Below are 22,324 nucleotides of genomic sequence, written 5' to 3' on the forward strand. Positions count from 1 at the left end.
CGCTTAGTTCATTCTATTCAATAATACAATATGCTTGTCGTAAAAGACGACTAACGGGGTCAGACTCGGAGACTTTGTTGATACATGTCATCGTATCCCAATTGCGTAGATCGATGCTTACGATGTCAATCAGTGGATTGTCTGGTCCAGACTCCGTCATTTACAAAAGCCATCATATAGCTGGAATATTGCTGAGTGCGGCATTAGACAACAACCAAACAAACAACAAATTGAACTCTGAAAATGACAAATGTTTTGTCACAAAAGGATAACTAAACTGCATGTGGTTTGGTTTATTCGTGGACACGATCAGCACTGGCCGCAGCTGCGTCTACACGAGGTCAACATGTAGCCGGGGTTCCGTCCACACTCCCCTGTACTTGACCAGCTGCTACAGTTGGGGTTGGAATCCACACAAGACACACCTGAAATTACGAAATCAAAAATGGTTACTCGTTTCGTTACAGGTGTATTTTTGAACACCGAAGATGACACTAAAAGTAACACTAATGGCACTACTTCTTTTTTAAAATCGGCAATTTCCGGTACTGATCGAAACTCCTCGGATTGATTAGTTAGCACTATGGGGTAGGTTAGTGACTTTTATAATCATTATGACATACATCTGTACACTGATGGTCTGCAGATAATGTATTTCCTCCTTTTTTTCTACATAAACATGGGGGCACGGGTGGCCCAGTCGTCTAAGGCGCCGCGATTCGCTGGGCAGAGTTGCGTCCCTTGGGCACGCCAGAAACCTATGATTGTGGGTTCGAATCCCGGTTCGCCCCGATTATGTTTCTAGGTTTGTCGGTACCATACCCGTGCTCTTGGGTTTCACCTAAGTGGTAAACGTTTAAGACCTGCATCACTTCGGGCTTTCCTCCCACTGGAATACTGTTAAAAGCGGCGTTAAACCAAACTCACTCACTCACTCTACATAAACATAGAAACGATCATAGGATTCTGACTGCCCTAACGGACACGAGGATTTTGACGGTCCTGATGGACACGAGGATTCTGACGGTCCAAATGAACACGAGGATTCTGACGGTCCTAATGGACACGAGGATTCTGACGGTCCTAATGGACACGAGGATTCTGACGGTCCTAATGGACACGAGGATTCTGACGGTCCTAATGGACACAAGGATTCTGACTGTCCTAATGGACACGAGTATTCTGACGGTCCTAATGGACACGATGATGCTGACGGTCCTAATTGACATAACTCTACCAAACGATTGCTGCACATTAGATAACTCGATCTCATTAAAATAAGATCTTAGTTCTCGTAAGTGAGTGAGTTAGTGATAAAATCATTATGCCATACATTTCACTCAATATTTGTAAATAATGCACAAGGATTCTGACTGTCCTAATGGACACGAGGATTCTAACGCTCAAAATGGACACGAGGATTTTGACGGTCCTAATGGACACAAGGATTATGACGGTCCTAATGGACACAAGGATTCTGACGGTCCTAATGGACACGAGGATTCTGACGGTCCTGATGGACATAAGGATTCTGACGGTCCTGATAGACACAAGGATTCTGACTGTCCTAATGGACACGAGGATTCTAACGCTCAAAATGGACACGAGGATTCTGACGGTCCTAATGGACACGAGGATTTTGACGGTCCTAATGGACACGAGGATTTTGACGGTCCTAATGGACACAAGGATTCTGACGGTCCTAATGGACACGAGGATTCTGACGGTCCTAATGGATACGAGGATTCTGACGGTCCTGATGGACATAAGGATTCTGACGGTCCTGATAGACACAAGGATTCTGACTGTCCTAATGGACACGAGGATTCTAACGCTCAAAATGGACACGAGGATTCTGACGGTCCTAATGGACACAAGGATTATGACGGTCCTAATGGACACGAGGATTCTGACGGTCCTGATGGACATAAGGATTCTGACGGTCCTGATAGACACGAGGATTCTGACGGTCCTGATAGACACGAGGATTCTGACGGTCCTAATGGACACAAGGATTCTGACGATCCTGATGGCCTCAAGGATTCTGATGGTCCTAATGGACACGAGGATTCTGACTGCCCTAATTGACACAAGGATTCTGACGGTCCTGCTGGACACAAGGATTCTGACTGCCCTAATTGACACAAGGATTCTGACTGTCCTGATAGACACGAGGATTCTGACGCTCCTGATGGACACAAGGATTCTAACGGTCTTAATGGACACGAGGATTCTGACGGTCCTAATGGACACGAGGATTCTGACGGTCCTAACGGACACAAGGATTCTGACGGTCCTAATGGATACGAGGATTCTGACGGTCCTAATGGACACGATGATGCTGACGGTCCTAATTGACATAACTCTACCAAACGATTGCTGCACATTAGATAACTCGATCTCATTAAAATAAGATCTTAGTTCTCGTAAGTGAGTGAGTTAGTGATAAAATCATTATGCCATACATTTCACTCAATATTTGTAAATAATGCACAAGGATTCTGACTGTCCTAATGGACACGAGGATTCTAACGCTCAAAATGGACACGAGGATTTTGACGGTCCTAATGGACACAAGGATTATGACGGTCCTAATGGACACAAGGATTCTGACGGTCCTAATGGACACGAGGATTCTGACGGTCCTGATGGACATAAGGATTCTGACGGTCCTGATAGACACAAGGATTCTGACGGTCCTAATGGACACGAGGATTCTGACGGTCCTGATGGACATAAGGATTCTGACGGTCCTGATAGACACAAGGATTCTGACGGTCCTAATGGACACGAGGATTCTGACGGTCCTGATGGACACAAGGATTCTGACGGTCCTGATGGACACAAGGATTCTGACGGTCCTGATAGACACGAGGATTCTGACGGTCCTGATAGACACGAGGATTCTGACGGTCCTAATGGACACAAGGATTCTGACGATCCTGATGGCCTCAAGGATTTTGACGGTCCTAATGGACACGAGGATTCTGACTGCCCTAATTGACACAAGGATTCTGACGGTCCTAATGGACACAAGGATTCTGACTGCCCTAATTGACACAAGGATTCTGACTGTCCTGATAGACACGAGGATTCTGACGCTCCTGATGGACACAAGGATTCTAACGGTCTTAATGGACACGGGGATTCTGACGGTCCTAATGGACACGAGGATTCTGACGGTCCTAACGGACACAAGGATTCTGACGATCCTAATGGATACGAGGATTCTGACGGTCCTGATGGACACAAGGATTCTGACGGTCCTGATGGACACAAGGATTTTGACGGTCCTAATGGACACGATGATTCTGACGGTCCTAATGGACACGATGATTCTGACGGTCCTAATGGACACAAGGATTCTGACGGTCCTAATGGACACGAGGATTCTGACTGCCCTAATTGACACAAGGATTCTGACGGTCCTGCTGGACACAAGGATTCTGACTGCCCTAATTGACACAAGGATTCTGACTGTCCTGATAGACACGAGGATTCTGACGCTCCTGATGGACACAAGGATTCTAACGGTCTTAATGGACACGAGGATTCTGACGGTCCTAATGGACACGAGGATTCTGACGGTCCTAATGGACACAAGGATTCTGACGGGCCTAATGGATACGAGGATTCTGACGGGCCTAATGGATACGAGGATTCTGACGGTCCTGATGGACACAAGGATGACATAACTCTACCAAACGATTGCTGCACATTAGATAACTCGATCTCATTAAAATAAGATCTTAGTTCTCGTAAGTGAGTGAGTTAGTGATAAAATCATTATGCCATACATTTCACTCAATATTTGTAAATAATGCACAAGGATTCTGACTGTCCTAATGGACACGAGGATTCTAACGCTCAAAATGGACACGAGGATTTTGACGGTCCTAATGGACACAAGGATTATGACGGTCCTAATGGACACAAGGATTCTGACGGTCCTAATGGACACGAGGATTCTGACGGTCCTGATGGACACGAGGATTCTGACGGTCCTGATGGACACAAGGATTCTGACGGTCCTGATGGACACAAGGATTCTGACGGTCCTGATAGACACGAGGATTCTGACGGTCCTGATAGACACGAGGATTCTGACGGTCCTAATGGACACAAGGATTCTGACGATCCTGATGGCCTCAAGGATTCTGATGGTCCTAATGGACACGAGGATTCTGACTGCCCTAATTGACACAAGGATTCTGACGGTCCTAATGGACACAAGGATTCTGACTGCCCTAATTGACACAAGGATTCTGACTGTCCTGATAGACACGAGGATTCTGACGCTCCTGATGGACACAAGGATTCTAACGGTCTTAATGGACACGGGGATTCTGACGGTCCTAATGGACACGAGGATTCTGACGGTCCTAACGGACACAAGGATTCTGACGGTCCTAATGGATACGAGGATTCTGACGGTCCTGATGGACACAAGGATTCTGACGGTCCTGATGGACACAAGGATTTTGACGGTCCTAATGGACACGAGGATTCTGACGGTCCTAATGGACACGAGGATTCTGACGGTCCTAATGGACACAAGGATTCTGACGGTCCTAATGGACACAAGGATTCTGACGGTCCTAATGGACACGAGGATTCTGACGGTCCTAATGGATACGAGGATTCTGACGGTCCTGATGGACACAAGGATTCTGACGGTCCTGATGGACACAAGGATTCTGACGGTCCCAATGGACACAAGGATTCTGACGGTCCCAATGGACACAAGGATTCTGACGGTCCTGCTGGACACAGGGATTCTGACGGTCCTAATGGACACGAGGATTCTGATGGTCCTAATGGACACGAGGATTCTGACGGTCCTAATGGACACGAGGATTCTGACGGTCCTGATGGACACGAGGATTCTGACGGTCCTGATGGACACGAGGATTCTGACTGTCCTAATTGACACAAGGATTCTGACGGTCCTGATGGACACGAGGATTCTGACGGTCCTAATGGACACGAGGATTCTGACGGTCCTGATAGACACGAGGGTTCTGACGCTCCTGATGGACACAAGGATTTTAACGGTCTTAATGGACACGAGGATTCTGACGGTCCTAATGGACACAAAGATGCTGACGGTCCTAATGGACACGAGGATTCTGACTGTCCTAATGGACACAAGGATACTGACGGTCCTGCTGCACACGAGGATTCTGACGGTCCTTATGGACACAAGGATTCTGACGGTCCTATTGGACAAGAGGATGCTGACGGTCCTTATGGACACAAGGATTCTGACGGTCCTAATGGACAAGAGGATGCTGACTGTCCTTATGGACACGAGGATTCTGACGGTCCTAATGGACACGAGGATTCTGACGGTCCTGATGGACACAAGGATTCTGACGGTCCTAATGGACAAGAGGATGCTGACTGTCCTTATGGACACGAGGATTCTGACGGTCCTAATGGACACGAGGATTCTGACGGTCCTGATGGACACGAGGATTCTGACGGTCCTAATGGACACGAGGATTCTGACTGTCCTAATGGACACGAGGATTCTGACGGTCCTAATGGACACGAGGATTCTGACGGTCCTGATGGACACAAGGATTCTGACGGTCCTAATGGACACGAGGATTCTGACGGTCCTAATGGACACGAGGATTCTGACGGTCCTAATGGACACGCGGATTCTGACTGTCCTAATGGACACGAGGATTCTGACGGTCCTAATGGACACGAGGATTCTGACGGTCCTGATGGACACAAGGATTCTGACGGTCCTGATGGACACGAGGATTCTGACGGTCCTAATGGACACGAGGATTCTGACGGTCCTAATGGACACGCGGATTCTGACGGTCCTAATGGACACGATGATGCTGACATAACTCTACCAAACGATTGCTGCACATTAGATGACTCGATCTCATTAAAATCAGATCTTAGTTCTCGTAAGTGAGTGAGTTAGTAATAAAATCATTATGCCATACAATTGTAAACTCAATATTTGTAAATAATGCATTTCACCCTTTCTGCTACATACATAGTCGAACGAGTAGTGTTTAACATCCCCTTGTACACAATTTCAGTTACATCCTCGCGTCAGGGTCTTACACATTTCGCACTTTGGTGAAACGATCATAGGATTCTTGTGCGCCTAAGGGACGCAACTTTGCCAAGCGATTGCGGCACCTCAGACGACTCAATCTCATTAAAATCAGATCTTAGTTCTTGCTACCACTCAGCAAAGATCTGAAGACGACTGGGCCACGCCTGGGGAAACATTATGAGTACAAGAAAACTGATTGTCGAACCTCCACATTTGTTGCAACTTCGTCTACAGGAAACGTGCATGTAGGCAGAGTTGGAGTCACACTCTCCTTTAGACGCCCACGACTTGCAGTGAGAATTGTTGTCCTGACACGTGCCTGAAACGGAGACAACTGGTGTTTCACTCTGGACATATCATTTGTGTAAGTTTCTTGTATCTTGTTGGTTTATCTTGAATTGTAAATGTATCCCATTCGACTTTTCTTACCTGAACCAGTTCCACTTCCAGCCCCCGCTCCCGCTCCACCTCCCCCACACTTGTTGCAACTTCGTCTACAGGAGATGTGCATGTAGCCAGGGTTGGAGTCACACTCTCCTTTAGACGCCCACGACTTGCAGTGAGAATTGTTGTCCTGGCACGCGCCTGAAACGGAGATAACTGGTATTCACTCAAGACAGATTATTTGTGCAATTATCTTGTAGCTTGATATCTGTTCTTGAATTGTAAATGCATCCCATTCGAGAGTGTCCATACCTGAACCAGTTCCAGTTCCAGTTCCAGTTCCAGTTCCGCTTCCGCTTCCGGTTCCAGTTCCAGTTCCAGTTCCAGTTCCAGTTCCGGTTCCGGTTCCGGTTCCATTACCGTCTCCCCCATTGTCCGTGCCACCTCCGCCCCCGTGGTTACAGTTCATCATGAGTTGCTGGCTTCGCTCAGCACCTGCAACATTAGCATTATATACATCACAACCCACGACCATACAACGAGGTCACGGAGGAAACAGCTGCAAAATTATACAACATGTTATTGCTGTTCTTGAAAGTTGCCCCTTTGAATAATACTGTTCAGTGTCCATTTGTTCAATTTTTAGTAGACAAACGTGACTTTAACAAACACAGAGCACATTAATCCTATGTTAAGTTTGAAATAGAAGTGTGGGAGTTGGAACATTACTTCGAACTGTGTATCAGTAACATCAGCGTGTCATCTTTAAGCGCGAGGACAGTCCGAAGGGGAGAAGGTTTTAGATCACTTTGGTGAAACCAACGAGCAAAGGTATGTGCTGACAACCCAAGAATCATAATGAAGGGAGAATCTGGGATTCGAACCCACGGTCGCTCTTTGCGGTACGCCCAAGGGACGCAACTCTGCATAACGAACAAAGGCGCGGCGGATCAAAATAGATGCTTGTCTTCACAGCATACTAAAACGGCGGACCAGGTGGTCAGGCTCGGGTGGTTTGGCTATTTGCTTGTTTTCGCACCCGTTTGCGGAGATCGGTGCTCATGACTTCAATCCCTGGTTTGTCTGTCCAGGACACAAATATGTGTTGATGTCGGAGAAAAGAATGAACATAGGTAGGGTGCTAACAGACAAAGCATCACAACTACACCCAACTTGAACCAACAACCAGGTCCGCCACTCTACGGCATTTCAGACAACTGGATCACCTACGCCCCCGTAAAGCAAAGGAATGATAACATATCACAGGCGGCTTACTTCTGGTTGTACTGCATCTCTTCAGGTACGTGTTGCCGCACGGGAATACCTCCTGTATGAGAGAGAAGAGCTGGGGGTCGTATGGCCGAAGTTTCTCGCGGGTGTTGACGTGGTTGTGGATGCCGTTAGGGACGGCGGAGTAAGCGTTGACGTTGAAGTAGCTTTGTGTCCCTTCCGCCTGAGATGAGAGGGAGACAAATTGTCACGTGTAACAGACATGACATACTTAACACATCAACTCAACACCATGCTAAAATGTACCGTTACTGGTCTACCTCCTTTGTTCCTTAATTCACGTTTTTCTACGTGTAAGACAAGACAGCAGAGTCACGGTCACGGGCCACGTTCATTGTCCAAGTCACGGCTACTGTCACAGGTCACGGACAAGGTCACGGTCACAGTTAAGGTCATACAAAGGTCTGCCATGGTCGCAGTGATACACATTGCGAAACAGATATTACGATGGATCGGATACATTTAGCTACTGTCACTGACATCCTGGGTGTTCTGGGTCAGTTACCCATGCTTGCGGTAAATTCTGGCTGAAATGGGGAAAAGGGTGGCCGACAGCGTGTCGTTGCTGAAGCTATCAAATACATGTTTTTATACCCGTGAAGATCCGAGTAGAATAGATATTCAGCAACCCATGCTTGTCGTAAAAGGCGACTGTGCTTGTCGTAGGAGGCTGAGTGCGGCGTTAAACAACAAACAAACACCAGTATGCTTGAAAAAGACATGATTATTTACAAGCCGCCGTGATATAGCTAGTACATTGCTGTCTGTGGCGAGAACTTGAACAACACGCACACACCGCGCACGCACGCACGCATGCACGAACACACACTGTAACGTTTCTACTTACAAAGTATTCCTCCACAGTACTCATGGCGTATGTGTTGCGCCACCTACCGGCAGCTCTGGCCTGGTAGTATAGCGACTGAAGACGACTCTGCCAGCCTGGAATGGCGTACTTGGCGCCCAGCAGATGGATGCCATGGGCGAACTCGTGAAGGAAGATGTCCTCGACCCGATACCTGAAGGTATTTTATATAAGGTTGATTCAGTCACATCGGCCGTTTTCTGATTCTATCTTGCTTTGTTTTTTCTTTCATAATTATTGCTCTCGTGAGAATCACTTTTTTCAAAGTGATCCAATAACAGTTTGATTGAGAGCGCGTTTTTGTTTTTGTAATAGTAGCCTTTGCATTCTTTCTTTTTTCATGACAAGTTATTATCATTATTATTTGAATTATTGTTATTATTATTACTATTTATAGATAAATGCAGCAAAGAGGGTTTGGGTGATCCTGGCACAGTCAGGCTGGTTAAGCTTATCATCAGCTCAGGGCCCTTACCCCTTTTTACAGGCAGCCCAGACAGCGAATGGGACTTCTCCCAGGAAACCACATCAGGTTTATTATTATTATTATAAGTAGTAGTAGTAGTAGTGTCATACTTGTCCTCAGTGTAACACAGGATGTTCTCTTCACCTCCTGTTGACACTGGGGCATGTTCCGTTGCCCCAAGTCCACGTGCTCGGTCGTTCCAGGCGGGCCCCAGCCAAGCGTGTTCTGGAATAGACACTGTCCCTTCCCGATCCCCTATCACTGCCACCCTCCCCGACAGTCGGTAGTAGGACTGTCGCACACCGCTGTGGTCGGCGAGGAGGAAGCGAAGGATGTAACAGGCGCGGCGGAGAGCGTCGTCGGGGACTTTACCGGAAGCTGCGATACAGACAGGTGTTTCATTAATCCTTGATCTTTCTGTTACTCTTTTTCAAAACCATAAACAATAATTAAAATTGAAACACAAAATTAAATTGAGAAAAACACAAATCTCTTTAACACAAAATTGCATAAAAACGAATTTTTTTTTTGCCTTTTGCCCAACAGCAGTATTCGTTGTCCTGACAGGTACTTTTCTGAATCTTTGACCTTTTTTAATTTACTGTTTTCCAAAACCATAAGCAATGAGTAAAATAGAAATAGAAAATAAAATTGCGAAAAACATGGTCTCTTTCGCACAATGGTCTGTGCGGAATATATGAAATGAAAGAAATGTGATGTTTTAGTTTGCCACTTGCGACAAGCAATAAAGCGTGGGGACCTAACTCTGGTTCCCCCGGGGTTCTAGGGGTTATTAGATCTTCCAGTACATATCGTATACCTAATACGGGTATCCCATACGCCTCTGTATACTTCTGGTAGAAATATGACAATCCACTCGGCCCGATGTTGCTTGCGCTTCTCAGCTGCGCAGGAACTTCCCGGATGTCGTTGCACGTGTTGTTGGAAGTGGAATGACCTGGCCGCCCGCCAGCTGCCCTCCTACGTCGAGAAGCTAAAGACGAAACAGTTCAACGTAAATTAAAGCTTCAGTGTCACACAGGAGTTCTATATCAAACTGCAACAAATAGAATAACGAATACCACAGCAGTAAGGACTCTAGATGTTGGCAGTCTCACCAAGTTCATAAAAGATTAATAAACGAAAGTTGGCCAATTACAAGTCCTTCTAATCCAAATTGCTGTATTTCTAAGGTTAACTTTGACAAGGGATGTATCTGTCCATGAAAAATCCTCATCGATGTTTATGTATTTAGAATTAACAACCAGTTAAAAAGTTTAGAAAGAGAAGATTATTAACACATTTTCTCTTACACACAATCTGTTCTTATAATGAAAATACCCTATATATGAACCTATATACACACTGTCTCTAGTTTCAGTTGGTCCACTGTCTCTTATTTCAGTTATGTAACACTTCAACGTGGACAAGACAACGTTGATCAGAGGAATCGAATCAACACTAACTCTTTGTCAGTCAAATTAAATTATCCTACAAAATACTTTCCCCAAAATGACTAATCAACATAAGAATGTTTAAACCAGAAAGAACAATATTGGTTCTAATTCATTCCCAGTTTTTCATATTTAACCATCTTTGGGCTAAAAATGATTACCTCCCTTACATACTGAATTTGATAAACAATGTATTTCCACAATAAATGAGCGCACGAGCCTAATCAAGCTGGAACTAGGCCAAGCCGTTTTCTGCTTGAGACGAACCGGTAGTGTCTCCCTCTTATTATTGTGGTAGACTTTCTTACAAATTTCACGCATTTCAGGGTGTAAAACGAAGAATTAACAACATATAGGGAACTGAAGAACTACTGGACCAACAGTAATATATTACAAACAATTGTTTGAAAAAATATAAATGCATGTACGTTCTGTTCAGTCACCCTTCAGATCAATAGACGTTTCAGAAAACTATTATAGAAACAAAACAATCTTACCAGTGCCATTTGTCGACTGATAATAATCCGCTTCCGTTGAAGGTCGCAGGGGGTCCTCCAACTCCAATGTCAAGGTCAGATCACTGCTTGTTACGTGACGTCTGATCAGGCCTGTGTTCAAGTAATAACTGGCAATACATCCCACCAAGATTAAAACATATGGCCTTTAAATACAACAACGCACGTCCCTTTCTTATGTGTGACTTTAAACCTTTGAATGAGGGTTTTATTACGTATGGGTTTATATATTAAAATAACTAACTTGACGCCAAATATTCTGTGCGTTGTTTGAACATGAAATGTTCGCGTTATATCCATCCTTAGCAGATACTTATAGAAGATACACGTACAACAGACAGACAGTCTATTCAGTAATTTATGCATCAAGGCCCATAGTACAATACAGATTGGATATTAACATTTGTCATGTGATGTACATGATTATATTTTAGATACACGTATAACCTAAATTATCAAAAGTCATTGCACTGAAGATGTCCATGCACAAAGACATTATAACTATTTCAGTCAATCAACATGGATGTGTATATACAAATCTTCCCAAGCCTAGACGGTACCTAGGAGGCAACTGCTCGTATTCTGTATTGTCTGATCAATGCTTAACAAAAATATGTTTGACAGATTCATTTCAAATACAATTCGGATGTATTGATAACATATTTTAATGCCATAACATCTGCCCGCTGTATGGTTAAAACCAAGACAATGCGAACTTAAATGTTAACTGACTGTATTGTCTAATATGTTACACGATATGTATATATTACAGAGAAATGCGAACCACAGACTTCTGGGGACTAATTTTGAAAGGAATCGTGAGTCTGGGCCCGTTTCTCTAAGTGGACATGTATGAAGAAAAAGACGAAAATAATGAGTTTATATGAACGTACCTGAATTTACAATCTGCAATCCAGCGAGGACAATAACCAACACGCCAATGTGTAGATCCATGGTGACTCTGTTTTTCATGTCAACATTTTATCAACGATTTATTAACCACAGGTGACCAGACAGGTGCAGAGAATAAAAAATTATCCGTACGTCACACATGTGGCGTACAAGCTTAATCTTTTAGTCGTGAAATTTAGTAGTGAAACAGTCTTATTTAAGGACCGTTTAAACCTAGAATTGTAATATGCTAGATTGATACTTAAATGACTGGAATACTGACAGTTTTTTTATCCGGGACCTTTTCTCTATTATTCAGTATACTATTAGTATTTCATGTCTAGTTTAACTACACGAAATCAACATATAGCAGCCAAATCGTAGATTTCGAACCATATTTTTGATCAACTGTAACATAAGTTCACTGTACCAGCAGAGTAAAAAAGTTAAAATTATTTACAGCAAGTTTAACCAAATGGCAAAGTAATAAGTAAAAGTGACTTACCTTCAAAAACTAACAGAGAGGTTCTCAGGCGAAATGTAGGAATGACTCAGTGGCAAGATACTCCTGCAGTTATACCCGTGACCTCTTGTCCACGCTTGAAAGCATCTCAATACTCGTCTGTCCAGTTTGGAATCGTAAACAATGCCTTGGTCAAAGTATGCAAGTTATGTGCTGTTTTTTTTATTTAATTGTTATAGGCTCATCCTCGCGTGTCTGAAACTGGTCAGTCGGGTCCAGAATGACGACAGTGCTAGCTTGCATCTCGAAGCGTCACGTCTTCAGTGCTGTAACTATCTACCGTTTACTTGCTTGGGAATGTGAAACCTAAAGTAGCAGAATATATTTGAATTTGATAAAAACTTTAGCAATTTTAACACTGTTATAGTAGGTTAGATTTAATAACCGTGACCTCTCTACCGTTTTCCTTAAAAAAACAATAACGATTAACTCTTTATTAACACAAACAAATTCGACACACGCATCATATTTGCTTTACATTCTATGTTAGTTATGTAAAGTGTTACTGCAGAACTATTGAATATGTGAATTAATGTAAAAAGTTCAGCGTGGCAAAATAAAGTAAGTATAAAATATTTGGACCGATATACAGACTTTTATCGTATTTTATTGTGATGTTTCCGAAAATGTTTGTTTTAGAATTAATCTGAATTTGTGCCAAAACATCCCACATTACAACAGTAACATTTATTCTTGATTAATTCTAAAACAAACATTTTCGGAACCAGTGCCCTAAAATCCGTTACAAGTTTACATATCGTTCCAAATATTTTAAACATGCACTTTTTTCATGAATTCAAATTGTCAATAAATCTTGAGGAAAAATAGATATTAGCTCGATTTGATGCGTGTGACGTGCTTGTTTGTATTAAACAAGTCATAATCCCCAAAGAGTCTCGCTATTGCTTTATTTTTAGGAAAAGGGTAGCGAGGTCACGGTTATCAAACCTAAACTACAAATAGATTAATCTTGTACGCCACATGTGTGACGTACGCATTATTTTTTATCTGACCACCTGTCTGGTCACCTGTAGGTAATAAATCTCTGATAAAATGTTGACATGAAAAACAGAGTCACCATGGATCTACACATTGGCGTCTTGGTTATTGTCTTCGCTGGATTGCAGATTGTAAATTCAGGTACGTTCATATAAAATCATTATTTTCGTCTTTTTCTTCATACATGTCCACTTAGAGAAACAGGCCCAGACTCACGATTCCTTTCAAAATTAGTCCCCAGAAGTCTGTGGTTCGCATTTCTCTGTAATATATACATATCGTGTAACCTTTTAGACAATACAGTCAGTTATCATTTAAGTTCGCATTGTCTTGGTTTTAACCATACAGCAGGGAGATGCTATGGCATTACAAACGTGTTATCAATACATCCGAATTGTATTTGAAATGAATCTGTCAAACATATTTTTGCTAAGCAATGATCAGACAAATACAGAATACGAGCAGTTGCCTCCCAGGTACTGTCTAGGCTTGGGAAGATTTGTATATACACGCCCAGGTTGATTAACTGAAATAAATAGTGATCAGTCGTCTTTCTTCATCGACATCTTCCATACGATGACTTTTGATTTATTTAGCTTGTACGTGTATCTTCTATAAGTATGTGCTAAGGTTGGATTAAAAGCGAACGTTTCGTGTTCAATCAACGTACAGAATATTTGGCGTCACGTTAGTTATTTTAATAGATAAACTAATACGTAATAAAACCCTAATCCAACGGTTTTAAAGTAACACATTAGAAAGGGACACGCGTGTTGTTGTTTTTAAAAGCCATGTGTTTCAATTTTGGTGGGATGTATTGCCAGTTATTACTTGAACACAGGCCTGATCAGACGTCACGTACCAGGCAGTGATCTGACCTTGACTTTTGAGTGGGAGGACCCTCTGCGACCTTTATCGGAAGCGGATTATTATCAGTCGACAAATGGCACTGGTAAGATTGTTTTGTTCTTGTAATATTTTTCTGAAAAGCCTATTGGACTAAAGGGTAACTGAACAGAAAGTTCTGGTTTGTTTGTTTGTTGTTTAACGCCGCACTCAGCAATATTCCAGCCATATGACGGAGGTCTGTAAATAATCTAGTCTGGACCAGACAATCCAGTGATTGAAAACATGAGCATCGATCCACACAATTGGGATACGATGACATGCATCAACCAAGTCAGCGAGCCTGATCACCCGACCCGTTAGTCGCCTCTTAGGAGAAGCATAGTCGCCTTTTACGGCAAGCATGGGTTGCTGAAGACCTATTCTACAACGGATCTTCACTAGCCGAACAGAAAGTACATGCATTTCTATTTTTTCAAAACATTGTTTATAATATATCATTTTTGGTCTAGTAGTTCTTCAATTTCCCTATATGTTGTTAGTTTTTCGTTTGCACCCTGATATGCACGACATTTGTAAGAACGTCTACTTCAATAAAAGGAGAAAGCGGTTTGACCTATCAACGGCTTAAATAGGCTACTGAAGCTGGAGACATTTGTAAGAAGGTCTACCACAATAATACGATCAGGCAGAAAGCAGAAAACGGCTTGACCTAGGCTACCACGCTCATTTAGTGTGGAAATACATTGTTGACCGAATTCAGTATGTGAGGGGGTAATTGATGTTAGCCAAAACATGGTTTTATATATAAAACAGCGATTGAATTGAGACCAATACTGTTATTTTCGTTTTAAGCATTCGCGTGTTGATTAGAAATTTCAGGAAAAGTATTTTTTATAAGTAATATTATTTGACTAACACAGAGTTTGCCGCCGTGTTAATTCAATTCCTCGGATCAACGTTGTCTTGTCCATGTTGAAATGTTACATAAACAAATCACCTGACACTGGAGACAATGTGTATATGGACATTCATATATATAGGGTATATTCATTACAAAAACCTGATTGTGTGTGAGAGAAAATGTGTTATTATTCCTCTCTTTCTGAACTTGATATCTGGTTGTTTATTCTATGTATATCAACATCGATGAGGATTGTTCATGTACACATACATCCCGTGTCAAAGCTAATCTGGAAAATAAAGCAATTTGGATAAGAAGAGGCGCCTTTTGTAATTGGTCAACTTTCGTTTATTAATCTGTTATGAATTTTGTGAAACTGTCAACAGCTAGAGTCCTTACTGCTGTGGTATTCGTTATTCTATTTGTTGCAGTTTGATATAGAACTCCTGTGTGACACTGAAGCTTTAAGTTACGATGACCTGATTTTTCTTCAGGTTTTCGACGTAGGAGGGCAGCTGGCGGGCGGCCAGGTCATTCCACTTCCAACAACACGTGCAGTAACATCCGGGAAGTTCCTGCGCAGCTGAGAAGCGCAAGCAACATCGGGCCGAGTGGACTGTCGTATTTCTACCAGAAGTATACAGAGGCGTATGGGATACCCGTGCTAGGTATGCAGTATGTAATGGTAGATCAAATTACCCCCAGAACCCTGCTGGATTCAGAGTTAGGTCCCCACGCTTTATTGCTTGTCGCAAGTGGCGACTTCAGTGACTAAAACATCACATTTCTTTCTTTTCATTTTTATATATTCCGCACGGACCACTGTGCTAAAGAGACCATGTTTATTTTACTCATTGTTTACGACTTCGGAAAACAGTAAGTTAAGAAAGGTAAAAAAATCAGAAAAGTACACACTAGGACTTCATATACTGCTTTTGGGCGTAAGGCAAAAAAAAACCAAACGCTTACAGTTTTATGCAATCTTGTGTTCACGAGATTTGTGATTTTCTCAGTTCAATTTTCTATTTCTATTTTAATCATTGTTTATGGTTTTGAAAAAGATCAGAAAAAAAATCAAAGATTTAAGATAACCCGTCTGAATCGCAGCTTCACGTAACGTCCCCGACGACGCTCTCCGCCGCGCCTGTTACGTCCTTCGCTTCCTCCTCGCCGACCACAGCGGTGTGCGACAGTCCTACTACCGACTGTCGGGGAGGGTGGCAGTGATAGGGGCTAGGGAAGGGACAGTGTCTATTCCAGAACACGCTTGGCTGGGGCCCGCCTGGAACGACCGAGCACGTGGACTTGGGGCAACGGAATACGCCCCAGTGTCAACAGGAGGCGAAGAGAACATCCTGTGTTACACTAATGACAGGTATAATGATAATAATCTAAATAATAATGATAATAATAGTAATAATGATAATAATAATAATAATAATAATATGTCAGTGTTGATTTTGTTGATGGTTCTGTATTGCTGGATGGTATAGAAATGAGTGTCATCCTAGGGAAGTGCTATATCAAATCGGCCCAGACCCAGTTTTTCAAGAAAAGGCTATCTGAACGACCACTGCATCGAGTTTATGTGCAGTGCGTTCAGAAAATCAGAGTTCAGAGTCCTTTGCTTGGATGAAGTTGACTGGCCTGAAAAGTGAAACAGAAGGTTTTTTTGTTTGCTGCTCAGGACCAGTCTCTTCTCACTTGCATCAAAATCTAAACATGAAATGTAGATTGTGTAATTTAATGAGACTGTCCAACACGTTGTCATTGGATGCCCAGCTTTGGCACAAACGCAGTATCTTAAGCGACATGATGGAGTTGCTCGGTCATTTTATTACCGTCTTCGTCATGCTTGTGGTTTTGACACAGAGGTCCACCCATGGTACGACCCGGAATATGTAGAGGGTGTCATGGAAAATGATCAATACAAAATTCTTTGGAATAGACCCGTATACGGCATCAGACGCATCGTCCCTTTTACTAAATCCAATGAAATCATTTATATTTTTGTCCCCTTTGACACTAATGTGATTGACAAGATTGAGTAAAAACATGGCAAATATGCAGACCTCGCTTTTGAAATGTCACGCTTGCATCCCAAGTACTAAGTTGTCCGACTCCCCAATGTTCTCGGTGCCTTAGGTTTGGTACCTCCCAATCTGTTGACTGACATTGGATGAGTACCCGTTGTCTGGGCTGCGTGTAGAGGGGGAAAGGACCTTGAGCAGATTATGAGCCTAACAAGCCTAACTGTGCCAAGATCACACTTCTTTGCTGCATTATTTATTTTAATCTGTAAATAAAAACAATAACAATAATAACACTACTACTACTACTACTACTACTACTACTACTACTACTACTACTACTGGTAATGATAATTCTAATGATTTTCACCCGAGCAATAATTATGAAAGAAAAATGGAATCAGAAAACGGCCGATGTCACTGAATCAACCTTACATAAAATACCTTCAGGTATCGGGTCGAGGACATCTTCCTTCACGAGTTCGCCCATGGCATCCATCTGCTGGGCGCCAAGTACGCCATCCCCGGCTGGCAGAGTCGCCTACAGTCGCTCTACTACCAGGCCAGAGCTGCCGGTAGGTGGCGCAACACTTACGCCATAAGTACTGTGGAGGAATACTTTGTAAGTAGAAACGTTACAGTGTGTGTTCGTTCGTGCATGCGTGCGCGGTGTGTGCGTTTTGTTCAAGTTCTCGCCACAGACAGCAATTTACTGGCTATATCACGGCGGTTTGTAAATAATCATGTCTTTTTCAAGCATACTGGTGTTTGTTTGTTGTTTAACGCCGCACTCAGCACTATTCCAGCCATATGACGGCGGTCTGTAAATACTCGAGTCATGAGTGATTGACATCATGAGCATCGATCCACGCAATTGGAATATAATGACATGCATCAACCAAGTTAGGGAGCCTGGCCACCCGATCCCTTTAGACGCCTTTTACGACAAGCACAATCGCCTTTTACGCCACGCATGGGTTGCTGAAGGACTATTCTATTCCCGAGGCAAGGGAGTTAACTGACTATAAAAGTCCAGTTTCCACCCATGCCGAACTAGGCAGGAATTATGATGTTACATTTTGGCTTGTCTAACGAGTCTATGCATAGTCCAATCAAAATCGCGCACCGAAATCAAAATCAGGTTAGTAAGCTGTCGTGCAGATTTCGGTCGATTGCAGGATTTGCAAAGCATGTGCACCGCAAACTCGTTGTCAACAGATAATTTACAAGTCTATTCATGTTTCTAATCAAGGTGCTCACTTGATTTATGCACTTCGCGACGTAAGACCCGTTTTATCACAATATAGATCTTGATTATCGATCAGATCGACTTGACTGGGCGCAGCCGTTTTGTTTGAAACGAATGCAAGTGATACGAGAGGTGGAATCTGATTGGTCCATAGGAGAGGCTTTAAAGGGACATAACTCGTAATAACCATTGATGGCGCTACGATCGAGCCCAGGAATTCAAGCCTGGTTCGGCAAGGGTGGAGACTGGACTTTTAAAGTCAGTTAACTCCTTGCCTCGGGAAGATGATTCTACCCCGGATCTTCAGGGGTATAAAAACTGGTGTTTGATAGCACCGGCAACGACTCGCTGTCGCCCACCCCATCCTCATTTCAGCCAGAATGTACCGCAAGCATGGGTAACTGACCCAGAACACCCAGGATGTCGACGCACAAACTCAGTGACAATATTTGCTAAATTAATCTGATCCATCTGTTTGGCAATGTGAATCACTGCAAATATTGCGACCATTGCAGGCCTTTGTATGAACTTAACTGTGACCGTGACCTTGTCCGTGACCTGTGACAGTAGCCGTGACTTGGACTATGAACGTGGCCCGTGACCGTGACTCTGCTGTCTTGTCTTACATTTAGAAAACGTGAAGTTAGGAACAAAGGTGGTAGACCAGTAACGGTACATTTTACCATGGTGTTGAGTTGTGTGTTAAGTATGTATCTCTCTCTCTTTTCAGGCGGAAGGGACACAAAGCTACTTCAACGTCAACGCTTACTCCGCCGTCCCTAACGGCATCCACAACCACGTCAACACCCGCGAGAAACTTCGGCCTTACGACCCCCAGCTCTTCTCTCTCATACAGGAGGTATTCCCGTGCGGCAACACGTACCTGAAGAGATGCAGTACAACCAGAAGTAAGCCGCCTGTGATATGTTATCATTCCTTTGCTTTACGGGGGCGTAGGTGATCCAGTTGTCTGAAATGCCGTAGAGTGGCTTACCCCAGCCGTGTCAGGATCTCTGGTCATTGGCTCGAATCCCCGATGGGCCAAGTCATGATGCTTAGTCTGTTATCATTATACATGTGTTCATGCTTTTCTCCCGCATAAATAATCATGTCCTGACCAGACAAATGAGGGATTGAAGTCATGAGCACCGATCTCCGCCAACGGGTGCGACAAGCAATCAGTCAATCCACCCGAGCAAGACCACCTGGTCCGCCGTTTTAGCATGTTGTTAAGACAAGCATCTATTTTGATCACGTCCACTGTGCCATCATTCGTTATGCAGAGTTGCGTCCCTTGGGCTTACCTCAAAGAGTGACCGTGGGTTCGAATCCCCTATGCTCCCTGATTATGATTCTTGGGTTGTCAGCACATACCTTTGCTCGCTGGTTTCACCAAAGTGATCTAAAACCTTCTCCCCTTCGGACTGTCTTGGCGCGGGAAGTTGACACGAAAGTGGGCTTCAAACTCGTACACTTCTATTTCAAACTTAACAAAGGATCAGTGTGCTCTGTGTTTGTTAACGTCAAATTCGTCTACTGAAAATGGAACAAATGGACACTGAACAGTATTATTCAAAGAGGGGCAATTTTCAAGAACAGTAATAACATGTTGTATCATTTTGCAGCTGTTTCCTCCGTGACCTCGTTGTATGGTCGTGGGTTGTGATGTATATGATGCTAATGTTGCAGGTGCTGAGAGAAGCCAGCAACTCAGGATGAACTGTAACCTCGGGGGCGGGGGTGGCACGGACAGTGGAGGAGGCGGTAATGGAACCGGAACCGGAACCGGAACTGGAAGCGGAACCGGAAGCGGAACTGGAACTGGAACCGGAACTGGAACTGGAACTGGTTCAGGTATGGACACTCTCGAATGGGATGCATTTACAATTCAAGAACAGATATCAAGCTGCAAGATATTTGCACAAATGATCAGTCTTGAGTGATTGCCAGTTATCGCGATTTCAGGCACGTGCCAAGACAACAACTCTTACTGCAAGTCGTGGGCGTCTCAAGGAGAGTGTGACTCCAACCCTGGCTACATGCACGTCTCCTGTAGACGAAGTTGCAACAAATGTGGGGGAGGTGGAGCGGGAGCGGGGGCTGGAAGCGGAACTGGTTCAGGTAGGAAATGTCGAATGGGATGCAATTCAAGAGACAACTAGATACAAGAAACTTACACAAATTATGTGTCCTGAGTGAAATACCAGTTGTCTCCGTTTCAGGCACATGCCAGGACAACAACTCTTACTGCAAGTCGTGGGCTGCTCAAGGAGAGTGTAACTCCAACTCTGCCTACATGCACGTCTCCTGTAGACGAAGTTGCAACAAATGTGGAGGTTCGACATTAAGTTTTCTTTTCTCATAATGTTTTAGTGTTAACGTGTACCAGGTGTCGCGGTTGGCCCAGTCGTGGGTAGGGATAACTAAGATCTGATTTTAATGAGATCGATTCCTTTGAGCTGCCACGTCGGAATCCTATGATTTTTTCACCAAAATGCGAAATGTGTAAGACCCTTACGCTGTGATTTAACTGTAATATTGTTCAAGGCGATGCTACATCCTACTCGCTTAACTGTGTATGGAGAAAAAAAAGGCAAAAATATATCTGTCACGAAACGAGTAAACATTTTTGACTTCGGTATTTAAGGTGTGTCTTGTGTGGATTCCAACCCCAACTGTAGCAGCTGGTCAAGTACAGGGGAGTGTGGACGGAACCCCGGCTACATGTTGACCTCGTGTAGACGCAGCTGCGGCCAGTGCTGATCGTGTCCACGAATAAACCTAACAACATGCAGTTTAGTTATCCTTTTGTGACAAAACATTTGTCATTTTCAGAGTTCAGTTATTGTTGTTTTTTTGGTTGTTTTCTAATGCCGCACTCAGCAATATTTCCGCTATATGATGACGGTCTGTTAATAATCGAGTCTGGACCAGACAATCCATTGATTGATGTCATGAGCATCTATCAACGCAACAAAGTCTCCGAGTCTGACCCCGTTAGTCGTCTTTTACGACAAGCATTTTGTATTTTTCAATATAATGAACTAAGCGGGATAGTATCAATAACGGATAACAATACCACAAACACTGTGCTGAAAGTGCTAGCCTATAAAAGGAATACTTTCCAACAGGATCTGGAAAGTGACAGTCGTATGGTGTTTTCTGATCATGAATTTCGAAAAGGTTAACGAGGGTATTCCGAACGAAAATCAATATCTGTGACAATCATCGTCTGTCTCTCGCTTCAATAACAGATGATACTTTCCGAAGCCCGTGGGATGTGCTGCCATGCAATCTCATCCATGTATGTCACATTCCATATTTTTTTCTTCAGTTTTCAAATTTTGAATCCATGTTCCTCAAAGCGTGAGAATTGAATGAGAGTGGCCACTTTAAAACTGGTGCTTTCTCTCTCTTCGTTGTGCAGAGTTGCGTCCCTTGGGCACGCCAGAAACCTATGATTGTGGGTTCGAATCCCGGTTCGCCCCGATTATGTTTCTAGGTTTGTCAGCACCATACCCGTGCTCGTTGGTTTCACCGAAGTGGTAAACGTCTGAAACCTGCACCAGATTAAGCTGACACGCCGTGATATAACTAGAATACTGTTAAAAGCGGCGTTAAACCCAACTCACTCACTCACTCTCTCTTTTTTCGTTCATAAAAAATCACGAGACGTCATTCATTTTGCAACTACAGGACAGACCTGAAGCAATCTCATAAAAGCGAAAGATATTTACAAACAAGATAGTCACACGCATCAAATTCGGTTTGCATTCTATATTAGCATAGAGCTTCTACGTACAATATATAATCGAGCAAT

The 22,324-nt window shown here is 43.4% G+C and overlaps 2 protein-coding genes across 2 annotated transcripts; one reads left to right on the forward strand and one right to left on the reverse strand.

Annotated features, from left to right (window-relative positions):
• Window positions 1–304: 304 nt before the first annotated feature.
• On the reverse strand, window positions 305–12,043 carry LOC139447393 (uncharacterized). Its single transcript, XM_071228721.1, has 10 exons — window positions 11,956–12,043; window positions 11,045–11,155; window positions 9,914–10,087; window positions 9,204–9,471; window positions 8,610–8,781; window positions 7,748–7,925; window positions 6,785–6,967; window positions 6,509–6,673; window positions 6,294–6,422; window positions 305–425 (listed from the first exon to the last, which is right to left on the reverse strand). The coding sequence occupies exons 1-10, from the start codon at window positions 12,032–12,034 to the stop codon at window positions 310–312; spliced, it is 1,575 nt and encodes a 524-aa protein (XP_071084822.1). The 5' UTR covers window positions 12,035–12,043; the 3' UTR covers window positions 305–309.
• Window positions 12,044–13,534: 1,491 nt separating this feature from the next.
• LOC139447392 (uncharacterized) lies at window positions 13,535–21,272 on the forward strand. The gene is made up of 10 exons (XM_071228720.1): window positions 13,535–13,616; window positions 14,317–14,427; window positions 15,720–15,893; window positions 16,333–16,600; window positions 17,706–17,877; window positions 19,235–19,412; window positions 20,194–20,358; window positions 20,470–20,625; window positions 20,727–20,840; window positions 21,152–21,272. The coding sequence occupies exons 1-10, from the start codon at window positions 13,538–13,540 to the stop codon at window positions 21,265–21,267; spliced, it is 1,533 nt and encodes a 510-aa protein (XP_071084821.1). The 5' UTR covers window positions 13,535–13,537; the 3' UTR covers window positions 21,268–21,272.
• Window positions 21,273–22,324: the final 1,052 nt, after the last annotated feature.

Source organism: Haliotis cracherodii, unplaced genomic scaffold, assembly GCF_022045235.1.
Source record: "Haliotis cracherodii isolate W230 unplaced genomic scaffold, xgHalCrac1.p SCAF_7, whole genome shotgun sequence".
Taxonomy (NCBI): Eukaryota; Metazoa; Mollusca; class Gastropoda; order Lepetellida; family Haliotidae; genus Haliotis; species Haliotis cracherodii.